At 43.1% G+C, this 18,144-nt stretch overlaps 1 protein-coding gene across 7 annotated transcripts in view; it reads left to right on the top strand.

Annotated features, from left to right (window-relative positions):
- The window catches only part of MTCL1 (microtubule crosslinking factor 1), a 201,278-nt gene that overhangs the window by 131,804 nt on the left and 51,330 nt on the right, over positions 1-18,144 (top strand). For 3 of the 7 annotated variants that reach the window (XM_034762624.1, XM_034762629.1, XM_034762627.1), the window contains exons 7-9: positions 5,853-5,975; positions 8,292-8,522; positions 12,723-12,911. In XM_034762624.1, coding sequence (XP_034618515.1) covers positions 5,853-5,975; positions 8,292-8,522; positions 12,723-12,911 — 543 coding nt within the window. The remainder of the gene's footprint in view (positions 1-5,852; positions 5,976-8,291; positions 8,523-12,722; positions 12,912-18,144) is intronic. The other 4 variants (XM_034762628.1, XM_034762625.1, XM_034762626.1 and 1 more) reach the window with 2 other exon arrangements.

Raw genomic sequence — 18,144 nt, 5'->3', positions numbered from 1 at the left:
CCTTATCTCCTTCCTCATCTTCCCCGTCCGCTAACATGTCCGAGGAACCGGCCGTGGACAATATCCCATCCTCAGAGTCCACGGTCAGTGGTGGGGTAGTGGTGGCGGCCGCACCGAGGATGGAATGCAGTGCCTCATAGAAACGGGATGTCTGGGGATGGGATCCGGAGCGTCCGTTTGCCTCTTTGGTCTTCTGGTAGCCTTGTCTCAGCTCCTTGATTTTCACGCGGCACTGCGTTACATCCCGGCTGTATCCTCTCTCTGACATGTCTTTAGAGATCTTCTCATAGATCTTTGCATTCCGTTTCTTGGAGCGCAGCTCAGAAAGCACGGACTCATCGCCCCACACAGCGATGAGATCCAATACTTCCCGATCAGTCCATGCTGGGGCCCTCTTTCTATTCACAGACTGCACGGCCATCACTGCTGGAGAGCTCTGCATCGTTGCCAGTGCTGCTGTGATCGCCACGATGTCCAGACAGGAAATGAGATTCAAACTGGCCAGACAGGAAAAGGAATTCAAATTCAAATTTTCCCGGGGCTTTTCCTGTGTGGCTGGTCAGAGCATCCGAGCTCGTACTGCTGTCCAGAGCGTCAACAGAGTGGTGCACTGTGGGATAGCTCCCGGAGCTATTAGCGTCGATTTCCATCCACACCTAGCCTAATTCGACATGGCCATGTCGAATTTAGCACTACTCCCCTCGTCGGGGAGGAGTACAGAAGTCGAATTAAAGAGACCTCTATGTCGAACTAAATAGCATCGCAGTGTGGACGGGTGCAGGGTTAATTCGATGTAATGGCGCTAACTTCGACATAAACGCCTAGTGTAGACCAGGCCTAAGTGAACTCATGAGGACTTTGTGTACTTTCCAAATAATGGTCCAGATTTTCAAAGGCTTTGGCTTACATGTTTTAATAAAATCTGGCATTCTTTGTGCAAACAAATACACAGGTGGATAACTGCACAATTATCTATTTTGCACCATTAATGTGGTATACACATTAATTTTTGGGGTGCAATTTAGGCTGTAACCTTTGAGAATTTGTGTATCATATGCAAAAGCAATGTGTAATGCATGAGAAATTGCTGTGAAATTTAGCTTATTGTTTACTTGCAACATTCAGATTTCAAATGTAAATTTGGCCATTTTGGAATGTATTTATTGTGGGGTGCAAATACTAAAGGGACATAATACACATATGAAATGTTTATTGTTTAGCTTCCTCAGAGGAAGAGGGGGAAAGCCATCCACATCTACAATCCTCATTTTGCTGCCTCTGAATTGAAAAATGACTAAAACAAGTAGTCTATGAAATGTGATACTCATAATTCTTGAATGTAGGCTGGTTTCTAATTCAAAAGAATCAAATTGGATATGTTTAAAAAGCCTTCAAAAACAGATTCAACAAAGGGGGGGGAACAATCAGATGTTTTAATTTTAGTCAGGTTGGTTTTGATTGTGGTCCAGCAAAAGGGGTTTAGGTGGATGGTCTTGGGATGGCTTATCATCAGATACCAATTTCTGCAAACTTCTTGCTTTTGCGAAGTGTGATAAATGTGTAAAGCAAGTCATCACAGAACCATAGGGCTCTATCACAAGAATAATAGACTGGAGCTGACAAGAGGCAGGCCTTTGAGGGGGGAGCAAAGAGATTTTAGTGCAACGAATAATATTTAGACAAAACCCTGGCTGTGTGGATGATATTTGTTTAAATGTGTGCTTGAGGTAAGAGAATCAGTATGGATTAGCGTCTTCTGGAGTGAAAACAGGTGAGAGGGGTGTTCAGTGTCTCAGCAGCAGAGCTTTGGAATTGGCCTGCAAAGGCGACAAGAACTGAAGCACTTTGGAAAATGTAATTTGGGTTCACTGAAAATTTTAAATTATTGTCAAGGTGCAAATGTAGTGTGCTGTTCAGTGGTGCTGTGGTGGAGTAACGCTAGATTGTAGTTCATGTTGTGTTGTGTTTGTGTGTTTTTATTTTAGTGAGTTTGTGTCCTGACATATATAAAGTTAGTGTTATTCAGTGGATGTCTTATCTGGGACACCATGGTAAATGGAATTTGTGCCTAGTGGTTTCTGTCCCAGTTGTAGCAAATGCATTAATAAGAGGGAGAGATAATGGAAGTTAACAGAAAATCTTATGTCTATAATTGTCTCCCAGTGCTGTAGCAATGCTGCTTGCAAAAACAAATCCACAACAGTTATGCAGATGACATCTATAAATACACCTCTACTCTGATATAATGCTGTCCTCAGGAGCCAAAAAATATTACCGCCTTATAGGTGAAACCGCATTATATCGAACTTGCTTTGATCCGCTGGAGTGTGCAGTCCCGCCCTCCTTCCCCTGGAGCGCTGCTTTACCGCGTTATATCTGAATTCGTGTTATATCGGGTCGCATTATATCGGGGTAGAGGTGTACCACGATACTGTAGTTCTATCAGGGGCCTGATTTGCAAAGATGAGCATGCAGAATTGCAGACACTGTACCATGCGTCTAAAATTGCATACATAGGCAGAAAAGATAAATATTTTCATATTCATTATTCAAAGTACAATCACCGGGCTGAGCAGCCCCATTCCCCACTGAAGTTAATCTGAGTTCTTGCCACTTATCAGAACTAAGCCCAATGTTTATAACATAAATAAAAAATATGAAGAAACTTTGAGTTTCAAAGTGATGAAAAGCTGTGCAGTTCTTCATGTGTCTACTAAATTACATTAGAGCACATGCAATTTATTGCTTTAAAAATTCATCCTCCATAATAAGGCAGAAGCAGGCTAATTGCAGGAGAAAAGATTTAAACTTTTAAAAGTGCTTATAAAACTACATCACCTCTGACAGTGCATTCAGTCTTTCACCAGTAGTTCCAACTATTATAACATATTTCATACTCTCAAGGTTCCCACTCATGCTGCCATCTTATCGATAAATGGCATAAGAGATTGGGGGTTTTTTTCTTGTCCCATTTTGCGGGCATGGTCTACTCTTGATGTGTATGTAGCTATGTAACTCCCATTAACACTAGTGAAGAACAAAGCATCGACTCCTAGCAAGTTACCATTTTTATTGATATATCAAATAAGTAAAGTCATGTTGGGAAAAAGACAAAGAAAATACAAATGTAAGGATTTTCAGCTTCCAATTTCATTAACTGCAAGACAAACAGTATCTTTCTAACTCCCTAAATATGACATTACTGTAGAGAGAGTGATATAAAAATCAAATGTATTTTGAAATAATTACTTTTGTAGATAAATCCTGTTATTGCCATTTCCTAACCATATGGGAGGGGTTTGTTAATGATTATTATTGGCAATAAAGAATTACCTGTAGAATAGTTGTTTTCACCAGATAAAATTGCTGCTAAGACATCACATGGCTTTGGATAATCTCAAATTAATGAAGCAGGCAACATGCTTTTCTGAAATTGCACATGAACTGACCTAATGCATTGATTTTCATAAATTGTGTTCTAAAAGAATGCTAATTAGAATAGCAAGAACACAAAGATCACTAAAGAAAAACATCTTTCTCTTGCTGCATGGGGAAACTGATTTGATATAACTCCTGCACACAAAGAAGAGATTAGTCGTCAAAGAATTTTAAAGATTATATAACCAGCTCCTGAGTTTAAAACGAAAAGAAAATCTGCCCTTGGATATATATGCAGCTCCGATTGAAATCAGTGGTTTCCCACCTACTTCCAACACCAGAATTTGGGCTTATGTAGTGAAAATGTTTGTAGAAGTATTATGCACAAGAAAAATTAGACATGGTAGATAATATGATAACTTTACATTGGTCAGTTTCTGTATATGGGATAAGGGTTTAAAAATTAGAGCAGGGCTAAACTTTTCAGACCAGCACTTTATTCGCTGAAAAATGCAGGTTTGGTCAAACCCAAATTCTTTGCAAATTTGACATGAATTCACCTAATAGTTTCAAGACTTACATGTCATTCACCAAATGGCTGGAGGAGAAGGAGGTGGTGGTGGTGGTGATAGTGATAGTGCCCTTTTTATAACTTTTAGCCGATTGGTCAGGGCACTACCTCAATCGTCCTGAAGAAGAGATTTGAACCTGGGTTTCCTTCAGCCCAGATGAATGCTTTGACCACTGGGCTAAAGTTACAAGGAGTGTATCACTACCTGCTCCTCCTCCCTCCCATTTTGTAAATCTAGACCTTTAAAAATGATTGAAAAAGTCTGTTTGGGGTGAAACAAAACATGTTCCATTTTACCCTAAATAGATTTTTTCAATTCACCGAACTTGTTCGCAATTTTTTGATTGTTAGCCAAACTGAAATTTTTATTTCTATTTTTTTTTACAATTGCCAGAGAACTGAAAAAATCAGTTCATTCCTCCAGCTCTATTAAAAATCTCTCTTTTCAGGCATAGAACAGACGTGCACAAGTCAATTATACAGCATAGTACCAATTAAAGTAGGAACCAGTTGGCCCAGAGAGAGTGTGTATGGTAGCTTTAATTGGCTGATAAAAAGTTAGAATGCACCCTTTCAGGCCTCAAATAGTCCTGTTTCTGCTCTGACAGGTAACTAAAAATGTTTCTTTTTGTGTTGAAAAGTTTTCCATATCAAGTTACTGTTACATGTGAGAAGAAAACTGAGTTTGACTGTCAGATCCATAACTGGGAATTAGCCAAGACCTAAATGTGTGGCAAAGACCCAAAATGAGAGATACAAAAAGTGATTAGTGCAGGAAAATAAATGCTGTGAGATTAATTTTTTTTGGTGTAAATAACTATGTCTGTGACCTTAGCTTCATGACTGAAATAATTGTTGTTAATAAAATTTGAAGGGGACACCAAATTGGTATGGAACATAAGTAATTTTGAGCCTGAAGGCTTGTCTACACTACCTGCTGGATCGGCAGACAGTCATTGATCCAGAGGGGGTAGATTTATTGAGTCTCTAATATAGACGCGATAAATCGACTGCTGAGCACTCTCCCGTCGACTCTGGTACTCCACCAGAACGAGAAGCATAAGCTGAGTCGACGGGAGAGCGTCAGCTGTCGACTTACTTACCGCAGTGAAAACACTGCGGTAAGTAGATCTAAGTACGTCGACTTCAGCTACGCTATTCATGTAGCTGAACGTGCATATCTTAGATCGATCCCGCACGGTAGTGTAGACAAGCCCTGAGTGAGTAATATCACTAAAAATGAGAGATATTTGAGAGGTCTGGTCAGATCCCAGAGTGAGTTTGCAAGACTAACATTTAGAATAAAGATGAAATACAATAATCAGGGATTCCACTACTTGATTTGTTTAGAGTCACTTTTCAAAGTAGAAATGTTAGTAAGGTACAGCTGTAACTTGTGTAGAAGCCTGTCCCATATCTGAAGAAAGGGACCTTTTCAACCTGGAACATTATGTATTACATCTAATAAATGAGATCACATTATCTGATTTTTTTTAAAGGTACGGTATGGCTAATCTCTCTGCAAGGATGCTAAAAGTGAATACCTTTCATCACAGTGGATTGGATACCCCTCCAGATACTATAAGTAGCTTATAAACAGGGTCTGATTCTGTAACCTTGTAGTAGTTCCAGTTACTTCAATGACACTGCTTATAAAAGGGCTGCAGGATCAGGCCTGAAGGGAATATACAACATGTAACATTAAGATCCTATTTTTATATTTTATTAGGAAGCCACATAAGAAATCCTCACAGATATTTAAGGCATTGCTACATATGTGCACATCCTGCTTTGCTTATAACTGTATGTATACGTGTAAGTCACGAAGATGTCTGTCCTACAGATTTTTTACACCATTAACACACACTGTCCACTAAACATGTCCCTTTGTCCTACTGATCAGCTCAGGGATTCCCATGTTTTACCTGTACAGAATGTATCGATACAGGAGCTTCAGGCTCAACTTGAGCAGGAGACGAGACTTCACCAAGAGGAGCAAGAAAAGTTTACAGAGAGGATCATTCAGGTAAATGCAAAACCCATCCACTGGTACAGACATTTGGCCAGAGCCTGCACAATGAAACATTGTTTGTCAAAAACAAGGGAATTGTGTCTACATGTTACTACTATTCACTCCCAAAAGCATCAACTTTATTTATTTATTTATTTATTTAAGAATCTAGAAGCTGGTTGAATGTAAATTGACCTAATTTCTGTATCTTTGTGTCCCTGTGTATCTTCTTGATAGAGAATCAGCCAAAAAAACCCACATGAGCTGCTATATTCGTGATCATATAAGAAGAAGTGGTTGCTGCTTCTTTACCCCTTCAGCTCTCTATGAGACAGTGGAACTGCACTTGCTTGAACTCCAGGAGCAAAGTTGGATGTTGTAGGCCTGATTCTGATCTCACTTAGCTCCCTGAAGTCAATGGAGTTACACCAGTATACAGGCGATGAAAATCAGGACCTCTTTATTTTTCAGTGCTTTGCTTCCCTGTCTTTTATTGCTCATGTTCAGTGTACATAACTTGAAATTGGCTATATTTGCCCCCACCTTTTTGAAGACTTGGATTCATAGATCCTGGCTGTTTTTAACCAAATGTCCATTTCAGTTCAAAGGAACAAGGCTCTGTTAACACAAGTTATATTCATTTACACATTCAAAAATGAAGCTTACAATAGTTTCCTTTTTAGTGTATTGTTTCTGGCAACATTAAGTGGCAATGGACTAAAGTCTGCCCTCTGTATGCAACTCCATGGGCATGATTGGGAGTTGTACACACACTTTTGGCCCATAATATCTATTTTTGTTTTAAACTACTTTTAAGGTCAATTATGAACCTGTAAATTGTTTGGTGGGTAAATATTCCTGATTCAATCAGGAATTGATTTACAAGGATTTACTGTTGCTAAGAGTATTTATTAATATGCCAGTTTTACTCCAAAATCCTTCTAACAGAAGAGGTAACATGTTGTATGTGCATTTTGGATAACTGATTTTGTTAGCTTAGTTCTGGGCTAAAAACTTTTTAAAGGGTTCATTATTTAGTAAAGTGCTTGTCATGGAATGGCAGGTCGCAAATAGGATTCTGAATGTTTTAGGGGTAATTAGATACATATTTTATTTTATTTCATTTCATTTTATTGGTAATAGGAATTATTGGTCTGGTTTTCTGTCCACTTTCCTGAAGATGAATTCCAAGTGTTCTCTATAGCTATGAGGTGTTTGTTGCAGGAAATATTCTGTATGGTTTAAGGCATTGTGGTGGCTAGTTTACTATGGCTTTCATTTGTACTGGATTGGTAACTAACAAGAGAGGCAGTTATTTAATAGTCTTATGATATGACAGGAAACAAAACAATATGAAATGGCATCTCTAAACAATGGCTCTGCATTCCTTTTCTAAATGCCTTTTCCTCATTAGTAAGCATCCACATTCAGTTAAAACAGAAATATATTGGCATTCATGTAGGAGTATGTGACTGCTGAAAGGAAATTTATGTAACTCTTATTGGTGCCAGGTCAATCCATTGCCTGCTTTTCACTTACACAGTAAGACGTTGCATTGAAAAATGACTTTTCTGGCCAAAGTTTGGTGTCAAATAAATTATAATAGGGTTTAAATTGCAAACTGTGAGACTGTGAGCTATTCTTGGTGCTTATGGGGCTGGAACTCAGACTATTCTGAGTCTCAGTATGCTTATGTCTTCAACCACAGTGCATCTGTGCTTCAGCCTTGTGCAGAAACTGTAGGAGTTCACCATGAGCCAGCTCAAACAGCCCTTTTAAGTATGAATCCTCAGTGCTAATGTAAAAAGGCCAAGACTTGTGTTTGATACCAAATATAAAAGACAAAGGAACTCTGTTTCTTGAGAGTGGGATGAAGATATATTCTTAACAAAAGGAGTGACTGTGCAGGGAGGGGAGAAAAATTAAAATTCTTGGGTGTTGTAGGGATTATTATACTCTCATTTTATAGGAGTAGGTGGAAATTCAGTCATTAAATGAATTTTGTATGAAGCAGTTGTAAGGTCAGGGCCATGCAGGGAACATATTGAAAAGATGCAATGAAGAGAGGAAGGAAAGTATGTAGGACATAAATGTGTTTTATGTAGCAGCATTGTTGTTATGCATCTTTAAAGTGAATTAACTGTACATTCCCTCAGCAGGTTATTTGCATATGGTTAATTAATTGAGGGCTGCAAGCTGTGGTCTTCTGATTCCTCAAAAGTCAGAACTCTTGCCAAATTAAGTAGCTAATATTGATTAAAATTAGAGATTTCAGTTTGTCTCACCCATCAGCAGCACCCTATTGATACTGTGTGTGTTGTTCCATTAAAGCTGGAGGAGGAGCATCTGCAGACCTTGCGGAGGAAAGATTTGGAGGTGCAGAGCTTGACTTTGCAGAATAAATTGGAGGAGAAGACCTGGGGTCAGGAGAAAAGTTTGATGCAGCAAGAACTCAGGCATTTCAAGCAGAATACCTTCCTTCTGTATGTGAAACTGAAGTGGCTGCTGAAACACTGGCAGCAAGGCAAGCAAATAGAAGAGGAAGGAGAGGACATACTGGAGGTAACAGGCCCGTCTTATTCAGTGGAATGAAACTGCAAGGATGTGTAGAGTTGCTAGTTCTGTCATGAGCAAAATGAATATTTAGATATCCCTGTTTTCATGCAAACCTCAACTCAACCAACTATGGAGCCACACCAGCCCTCCATAATCGTGAGTTTAAAAGGGACTGAAATGGAATTTAAAGTTAAAGTTACTGGCCTTTTTAAAATAGTTTTGTAAAGAGGGATGACCCATATGACATCTCTGAATTACTGCTCTCTCATCTTTAAAACAAAACCCCCAGCTAGCACAAATATATGGAGCAATAAGTGGGCTAAGGATTAAAATCTGTTTGGATGGTTTGAGTGTGTGATGGGTTCGCCACTGTGATGGGTTGGATCACAGAAACCCCCTTGGGAGCTGCCACCCGATGTGCAAAGACTACCCCTACTCCTGTTTTCCCAGCTAGCTCAGGACTCCAGCACCCTGTCTTGCTGAGCCAGACACTCCCGTCTGCTCCAACACAGACCCAGGGTCTGAATCACTTGTCCCAGAGCTGCAAACAGCTCCCAGAAGTGTGCTTGTCTTTAGCACTCAGATGCCCAACTCCCAATGGGGTCTAAACCCAAATAAATCCGTTTTACCCTGCATAAAGCTTATGCAGGGCAAACTTATAAATTGTTTGCCCTCTATAACGCTGATAGAGAGAGATGCACAGTTGTTTGCTCCCCCAGGTATTAATACATACTCTGAGTAAATTACTAAATACAAAATGATTTTATTAAATACAGACAGTAGGATTTAAGTGGTTCCAAGTAGTAACAGACAGAACAAAGTAAGTCACCAAGCAAAATAAAATAAAATGCGCAAATCTATGTCTAATCAAACTGAATACAGATAATCTCACCCTCAGAGATGCTTCAGTAAGCTTTTTCTCAGACTGGACACCTTCCAGGCCTGGGCACAATTCTTTCCCCTGGTCAGCTTTTGTTGCAGCTCAGTTGATAGCTAGGGGATTCTTCATGATGGCTCCTCTCCCCTTTGTTCTGTTCCACCCCTTTATATATCTTTTGCATAAGGCGGGAACCCTTTGTCCCTCTGGGTTTCCACCCCCCCTCACTGGAAAAGCACCAGGTTAAAGATGGATTCCAGTTCAGGTGACATGATCACATGTCACTGCAAGACTTCATTGCCCACTTCAGCACACACATATACAGGTAAACATAGCCATCTGCAGACAATGGTCCTTGTTAATGGGAGTCATCAAGATTCCAAACCATCATTACTGGCCCACACTTTACATAATTACAATAGGCCCTCAGAGTTATATTTTATATTTCTAGTTTTAGATACAAGAGTGGTACATTTCTACGAATAGGATGATCACACTCAGTAGATTATAAGCTTTATAATGATACCTTACAAGAGACTTTTTGCACAAAGCATATCCCAGTTGCATTATATTCAGTTATTATCAAATCTTTATAAAACTATCCTAGTTACATTATATTCACTTATTATCATGTTTTTATAAAACCATATAGACTGCACAACGTCACAGAGTGATGTTGCTTTTTCACGTTTATGTACTGTGTGCTCCTCAAAAAGCCCTCAGGAATACAGATGAAGAGGTGCTATGTTTTCATACTGGCAATAAAGTCACACACTTCTTGTGGGAATTCAGCAGTGATTCATCCATATTGATTCCTTTTCCCCACCGAAACATATCACCATCAGCACTCACATCACCATTATGGTGTTCCTCCATGGAGCACCTAATAATTTAGGCCAAGGTTTTCAAAACTAGTGATTTTGGGTGGCCAATTTGAGACCCCTTAAAAGGCATTTGATTTTCAGACAGTAAGCACCACTCTGAAAGAAGGCAGCCAGAATCACATACACACATTGGGAAATCTTGGCCTTATTAAACCTGGTACGCTGCCACCACCAAGTGATTTAACAAGAAACAGGGAAAGGACCACTTGGAGTTCCTCTTCCCCCAAAATATCCCCCCAAGCCCTTACACCCCCTTTCCTGGGGAGGCTTGAGAATAATATCCTAACCAATTGGTTACAAAGTGATCAAAGACCCAAACCTCTGGGTCTTTGGACAATGGAAAAAATCAGGTTCTTAAAAGAAGGATTTTATTAAAAGAAAATGTAAAAATTATTTCTGTAAAATCAGGATGGAAAATAACTTTACAGGGTAATCAGATTCAAAGAGCCCAGAGGAACCCCTCTAGCCTAAGTTTCAAAGTTACAACAAAACAGGGATAAACTTCCCTCTAGCAAAGGTAAAATTCACAAATTGAGAAAACAAAGATAAACTAATACGCCTTGCCTGGCTGTTACTTACAAGTTTGAAATATAAGAGACTTGTTCAGAAAGATTTGGGGAGAGCATGGGTTGATGTCCGGTCCCTCTTAGTCCCAAGAGCAAACACCACCAAAACAAAGAGTACAAACAAAAGCCTTTCTCCCCCACCAAGATTTGAAAGTATCTTGTCCCCTTATTGATCCTTTGGGTCAGGTGTCAGCCAGGTTACCTGAGCTTCTTAATCCTTTACAGGTAAAAGGATTTTGGTGCCTCTGGCCAGGAGGGATTTTATAGTAGTGTATAGACTGTTACCCTTCCCTTTATATTCTTGCGGCAAGTTAAAGAAGTATGGGCTGGATAAATGGACTATAAGCTTGCTAGATCGTCGGGCTCAACGGGTAGTGATCAATGGCTCCATGTCTAGTTGGCAGCTGGTATCAAGCCAAGTGCCCCAAGGGTTGGTCCTGGGGCCGGTTTTGTTCAATATCTTCATTAATGATCTGGAGGATGGCGTGGACTGCACCCTCAGCAAGTTTGCAGATGACACTAAACTGGGAGGAGTGGTAGATACGCTGGAGGATAGGGATAGGATATAGAGGGACCTAGACAGATTAGAGGAATTGAGCCAAAAGAAATATGATGAGCTTCAACAAGGACAAATGCAGAGTCCTTCACTTAGGATGGAAGAATCCCATGCACTGCTACAGAATAGGGACCGAGTGGATAGGCAGAAGTTCTGCAGAAAAGGACCTGGGGTTACAGTGGACGAGAAGCTGGATATGAGTCAACAGTGTGCCCTTGTTGCCAAGAAGGCTAATGGCATTTTGGGCTGTATAAGTAAGAGAATTGCCAGCAGATCCAGGGATGTGATCATTCCCCTCTATTTGACATTGGTGAGGCCTCATCTGGAGTAATGTGTCCAGTTTTGGGCCCCACACTACAAGAAGGATGTGGAAAAATTGGAGAGAGTCCAGCAGAGGGCAACAAAAATGATTAGGGGGCTGGAGCACATGACTTATGAGGAGAGGCTGAGGGAACTGGGATTGTTTAGTCTGCAGAAGAGAAGAATGAAGGGGGATTTGATAGCTGCTTTCAACTACCTGAAAGGGGGTTCCTAAGAAGATGGATCTAGACTGTTCTCAGTGGTACCAGGTGACAGAACAAGGAGTAATGGTCTCGAGCTGCAGTGGGGGAGGTCTAGGTTGGATATTAGGAAAAAATTTGTCACTAGGAGGGTGGTGAAACACTGGAATGGGTTCCCTAGGGAGGTGGTGGAATCGCCTTCCTTAGAAATGTTTAAGGTCAGGCTTGACAAAGCCGTGGCTGGGATGATTTAGTTGGGGATTAGGTCCTGCTTTGAGCAGGGGGTGGGACTAGATGACCTCCTGAGGTCCCTTCCAACCCTGATATTCTATTATTCTATTAAATAAAATGATTGGGAGAGAGGCATTTTCTCAATCTGCTGCTCTAACCAAAATTCCTGGGGAGGGACGAATTATCCTTCAAATTCATGTAATTCCCAAACCATCTTCTAAGTAATTGTTTCATGTATTGCTAATATTTATGTACCTCCTGTCCATGGTGTCTTTTCTTTCAGCATTTCCTGGTCTATAGTTGGTGCAGGTGTTTGTGCTACCAAATTAGGCAGAATGAATAATCTTCAAGACGAGTGACCATTTATAAATGCTGCAGTACTCTTTTGCGTAAACTAAACCCACACCTAATAGCAAAACATCTTTTCTGTTTTCTGTTGTTTAATAACATTCTCACTAGCATACAGAATATGATTTAATAAATTGCAACACACAAGGAGATCCCTTTTCTCCAGTCTTCAGTGGATTTTTTTTGTCACTGTACAGTTAATACAGGAACAGTGTCTGTAGAGTTCATTGTCTTGCCATTTTAGATTGAACACCTCGATGCCCTACCAGAATTTGGCATTCAGTCTGAAAGAAAGGGAGATGACCCAGAACAAGATGAGGAGGAGGATGACCTTGTGTTTGCACTGACGGATTACTCCCAACATTCCACAGCAGAGAGCACTGACCATGGACCACAGCTGCAGACTGCAGAACTATTGCAGCATCAAAAGCAGGTACCACACCAGAAGGGAGTTACACATCATACCTTGGGAATTAATGCTCTAGATTTTTTTAGTCGCATCCATTTTGTTTTGCTGCTGTTCTATTTTATCTTAGTACCTAGAATTGTACACAACTTCAATCCTAGCTACACAGCAACTTTAATGGGTTTCATCCATTATATCTATATTTAATAGGGAGTCATGTGATTACTACTGTCCTCTTGACAGATGCTAGGAGTGAAAAAATCCCATTTCCTCTTGTGGCTGCTTGCCCAGAAAAATATATCAATATCTGATGGCTTGCAGAATTTACATACTCATCTTTCCTGAGCATTTTACCATCTAGCCATTAGAAAGGAGGGGTGCTTTTTATTTCATTTAAATATTTTAAGAATCTGGCACATGTATTTAATGTCTTCCATAAAAATGAAGGAAAAGTAATGTCAAAGTTCTGTGACATCATTTTTAAATGGCTAAAGGCAAATCCTATCCGGTCCTCCCAGCGATCTCCTGTGCCATGCCTGCCTTGGGGTTGGACTAGGCAAATGTGAAGAATTTATCTATAATAAATGGAATCAACTCAGCAGTTAGGGTTCAAGTTGGGAATATATTTTTAAATGGCTCAGGCTAAGTATTGAATATTACTAAACAGAGTAAAACTTAATACAAAAGAATATACTATTAACAGTTAACAGGTGTTCCAGTAGGAGAGTAAAACAAAATGCAGTAAGTTATTATTCCTTTTAACTTCCATCTTTTGTACACAAATGTTGCTCTAATTTAACTCTGACCCTTGTGCATTATGATTAGGACTGCGATTTAGTCACGGAGGTCTCAGAAGTCACAGAATCAGTGACTTTCAGCAGCCTCCGTGACTTCAGCCTGTGGTGGTCAGGAGCTGCAGGGTACCCCACCGCCCGCTGGGGCAGAAAGCTGTGGGGTACCCTCGCCACCTCTGGTGGCCCCCGGAGCTCCCAGATGCCGTGGGCGGTGGGGGTACCCCCAGCTTTCTGCTGCTGCTGGCGGCGGGGGAACCTCCCAGCTCCCTGCTGCTGAGAACGGCGCAGCAGGGGAACCCCAAGCTCCCAGCTGCCCAGGACAACGGGGAACCCCCCCAGCTCCTAGTGGGCAGCAGTGGGGAACCCCCAGTTTCCTGCCACTGGGGCAGCTCAGGAACCCCGAGCTCCGAGCTGTCAGAGATGGCAGGGAACCCCCAAGGTCCTGGCCAGTCTGGGCTGCCAGGGGTGGCGGGCAGCTCCGGGCTGCTGCAGAGGAACCCAAGCTCCTGGCCCCCGGAGTTGGCGGGGAACCCCCTGAGCTCCCAGCCCCCACAGGCAGGGGGGACGCCTGGAGCTGCAGGCGACTGGGGTACCCTGCAGCCTCCAGCTGCTCCAGGCAGCTCCTAGTCTCTGCAGCAGCCCCACTTGAGGTAGAATGGGGATCCACAGATCCCCATTTTGTCAGGGATATTTTTAGTAAAAGTTAGGGACAGGTCACAGTTTCCGTGAATTTTTCTGTTATGCCCATGACCTGTCCGTGACTTTTACTAAAAATATCCGTGACAAACTCTTAGCCTTTATTATGATGAATTTTGTCTATAGTTACGTGATCACATACTATTTTTCCACAGGACTCATGCTTCATTCAGTGTTCAGTTTGGAAAGTGTGTGGTAAATTAGACAGCTATTCAACATTTATTTTTGTGATCACTGAGCAGTGACCATACCCCTGCCTAATTCACTTCATATTCCTGCCTTCATTTGCTGCATACCAGTCATCCTGTCCATTGAGAACCCAACTGTCCTGTATGACACCAGTGTAAATTCTGATTTCTTCAGATTTATATTAAGTAATTGCAAATAGAAGTTGGTCCTAGATTCTATTCTATCCTATATAGGTTTTTATACTGTGGTAATCAGCAAAATATCTGAGCCCCTTCCAGTAGTGTACTAAGCCTTGTGACTACACAACTGTCACACGTTGTTTGTTCTCTCATCCTCTCCCCCAAAAAAGAAGTGATGTGGAATGGAGTGTCTTGCTTTAGTAGGGTGTGGCTTGTTTTGTTTATATGATCTGTTGCAATGTTTTTGTTAGAGAAGTCAAGGTCAAAGAAATGAGCCTTGCCTTTGGAGTGGAAGGTGGGGAGTTTTGGGCCCCTTCCTCCAAGGGCAAACTGCAGTCTGGCTTAGCCACTCTCATCACTGGGAAGTGGGGGGGAAGAGTAGGGTGTCCCGGCCTCTCCACCTGCTACTCTGGCCCCCGACCCAGGGACCCTCTAACACAGGGTTGGGCAAACTTTTTGGCCCGAGGACCACATCTGGGTATGGAAATTGTATGGCAGGCCACGAATGCTCACAAAATTGGAGGTTGGGGTATGAGAGGAGGGTGAGGGCTCCGGCTGGGGGTGCAGACTCTGGGGTGGGGCCAGAAATGAGGAGTTCAGGGTGCAGGAGGGAGACTCTGGGCTGGGACAAGGGGCTGGGGTGCGGGGTAGGGGGTTAGGGAAACGGTGGGGGCGACGGACCTGTCTGGTTTTAAGATTAAGTTGGATAAGTTTATGGAGCGAATGGTTTAATGGTAAAACATAGTAGCCAAGGAAAACCAAGCAATGGTACGTGAATAGCATAATGGCCAACAAGGGTCAGGCTAGAGACTCTTGCCTATATGCTCGGGGTATTACTGATCGCCATATTTGGGGTCAGGAAGGAATTTTCCTCCAGGGTAGATTGGCTCAGCCTCTGGAGGTTTTTCGCCTTCCTCCGCAGCATGGGGCAGGGATCACTAGCAGGAGGGTCTCAGCCGATTGAAGTCACTAAAACACAGGATTGGGGACTTCAACGGCAGAGTCCAGGGAAGGATCTTGCGGCCTGCAGCATGCAGGGGGTCAGACCAGATGATCATAATGGTCCCTTCTGACCTTAAAGTCTATGAGTCTATGAGGGCTCTGGCTGGGGGTGCAGGCTCTGGGGTGGGGCTGGGGGTGTAGGAGGGTGCTCTGGGTTGGGACTGAGGGGTTCGGAGGGCAGGAGGGGGATCAGGGCTGGGGCAGAAGGTTGGGGCACAGGAGGGGGTCAGGAGTGCATGCTCCAGGCAGCGCTTATGTCAAGCAGCTCCCGGAAGCAGTGGCATGTCCCCCCTCCGGTTCCTACATGGAGAATTCTTTGAAATTCTCAAGAGGCTCTGAGCTGCCCCATCCCCAGGTGCTGCCCCTGCAACTCCCATTGGCTGCAGTTCCCAGCCAATGGGAGCTGCAGGGGTGGTGCTTGGGGCAGAAGCAGTTTACGCAGGGCTGGCTCCAGGCACCAGCGCAGCAAGCAGGTACTTGGGGCGGCCAACGGAAAGGGGTGGCACTTTCAGATCTTTGGCGGCAATTCGGCAGCGGGTCCCTCAGTCCCTCTCGGAGGGAAGGACTTGCCGCCGAATTGCTGCCGAAGAATGAAGTGGTGGTGGTAGAGCTGCCGCCGAAGTGCTGCTGATCACTGCTTGGGGTGGCAAAAACGCTGGAGCCGGCCCTGAGTGTACGGAGCCCCCTGCCTGCCCCTATGTGTAGGAGCTGTACGGGGTCATGCTGCTGCTTCCGGGAGCCACACGGAGCCACGGGCCCGACCCCGCTCCCCGGCGGGAGCTCAAGGGCCAGATTTAAATGTCTGATGGGCCGGATGCGGCCTCCAAGCCATAGTTTGCCCATCCCTGGTCTAGCGGCAGCCACTTACTGCCCTCCTCCAACTCTCCTCTACTGCCTGCTTCCCTGGGCCACTTCCCCATAGCCCCAGCACCTTCTCTGCCCCTTTGTGTCAGGGCTCCAGGCTGGCAGTCGTCAGCCTAGAGCTTCCCCCGCCTCTGCTGACCCTGCCCAGCCCTGCTCTGTCTTAGGTGCTTCTCTCTCTTGGAGCCAGTTCTTCTCCCTTTGCCCTCCAGGGAGAGACTCCACTCTTCTCTGCCCTGCAACCTCCACTTGAATGGCTCCCAATAAGCCCTTCCAGGATTGGCTGGGGCCCTGCGCAGCCTCTCTGGCTTGCTTTAACCCCTTCCATGCCAGACTGGGGCAGCTGCCCACTACACGACACACTTAGGACTGGGGGAAACCACGGCGTAGAGGGAGCCTGCAAGAAAATGAATACTGTCTCAGGCTGTATTAACTTCCCACTGGAATCTCCACGGGGTTTAGGGAATAGTATGTGTATCTGCATTCCCTAGTCTTCTCCCTCTAACTTCCTCTGCCCTCCCAGATGTGCAGACAGTCCAAGTTCTCCATGGAGTCTGGAGAGGAGGGGCCATGGTGCTGTGGGGACATGCTTTCCATTCACATTGAAGGGCATCGACTCTCAGAGGGGCCCCCTATGTGAGGATCCACAGGACATGATCTGGTCGTACACTATTAATACAGTATTTGTGATTGCTGTGTGATCTAATAGATCCATTCTAGGAAACAGTTTGTCTCCATCCTATAGTAAGACTAGGATTGTTTCTAGGGAGTTTACAGGACTCTTGCACCTACTTCTTAGGTTCAAGGCTTAGTGTGTGTGTGTGTCTGTGCACGCGTGACACAGATGAAACCACAAAAGTATGGTCTATAGAGAGCTGCATACTGTTCTTACAGCCTGTGAACAACGGGAGTGCATTTTGCCTTTGCTTTTTGACCTTCAGTAACTGAGAACTCCATTCTCTAGGTACAATGTAGTGAAAGGTACCCAAAGCCTTTGTCCAGTACATGTTATCACGTAAAATGCGCTACCAAGATTTTATTAATTTGGTTAGTCTGGCACTCACATGTCTGACTTAGGAAGGGTTTAGTATTAATAATCTTGTTGGAGGTCAGAAGCTGCCCTTTCTGGGAATGTAGCAAGGGTGACCAGATGTCCCGATTTTATAGGGACAGTCCTGATTTTTGGGTCTTTTTCTTATATAGGCTCCTATTACCCCCCCACCCCGTCCCGATTTTTCACACTTGCTGTCTGGTCACCCTAAATGTAGCTCACCAGTCCCTTATATATCACCATGGTCTCCTCCCGAGAATGAGGCTGAGGCGCAGGGCATTGAAGAGATGCTTATAAACATATCATATAATTGCATTCATCTTGTAGACTAAATTAGTCTACGAATGAGTAAAATAAATATAAACTAGTACCATCTCAATAAGCCTCAGCCATATATTAGCTTTTCAAGTACAGCCTTAGACAGCAATCTCACCAATCAAGAATATATGAATAAAATATGTCCTCTCTGAAAGAATCATTGCTCTGAG

Source organism: Trachemys scripta, chromosome 2 (assembly GCF_013100865.1).
Source record: "Trachemys scripta elegans isolate TJP31775 chromosome 2, CAS_Tse_1.0, whole genome shotgun sequence".
Taxonomy (NCBI): Eukaryota; Metazoa; Chordata; order Testudines; family Emydidae; genus Trachemys; species Trachemys scripta.
This window is presented reverse-complemented; position numbering and strand designations above follow the sequence as displayed.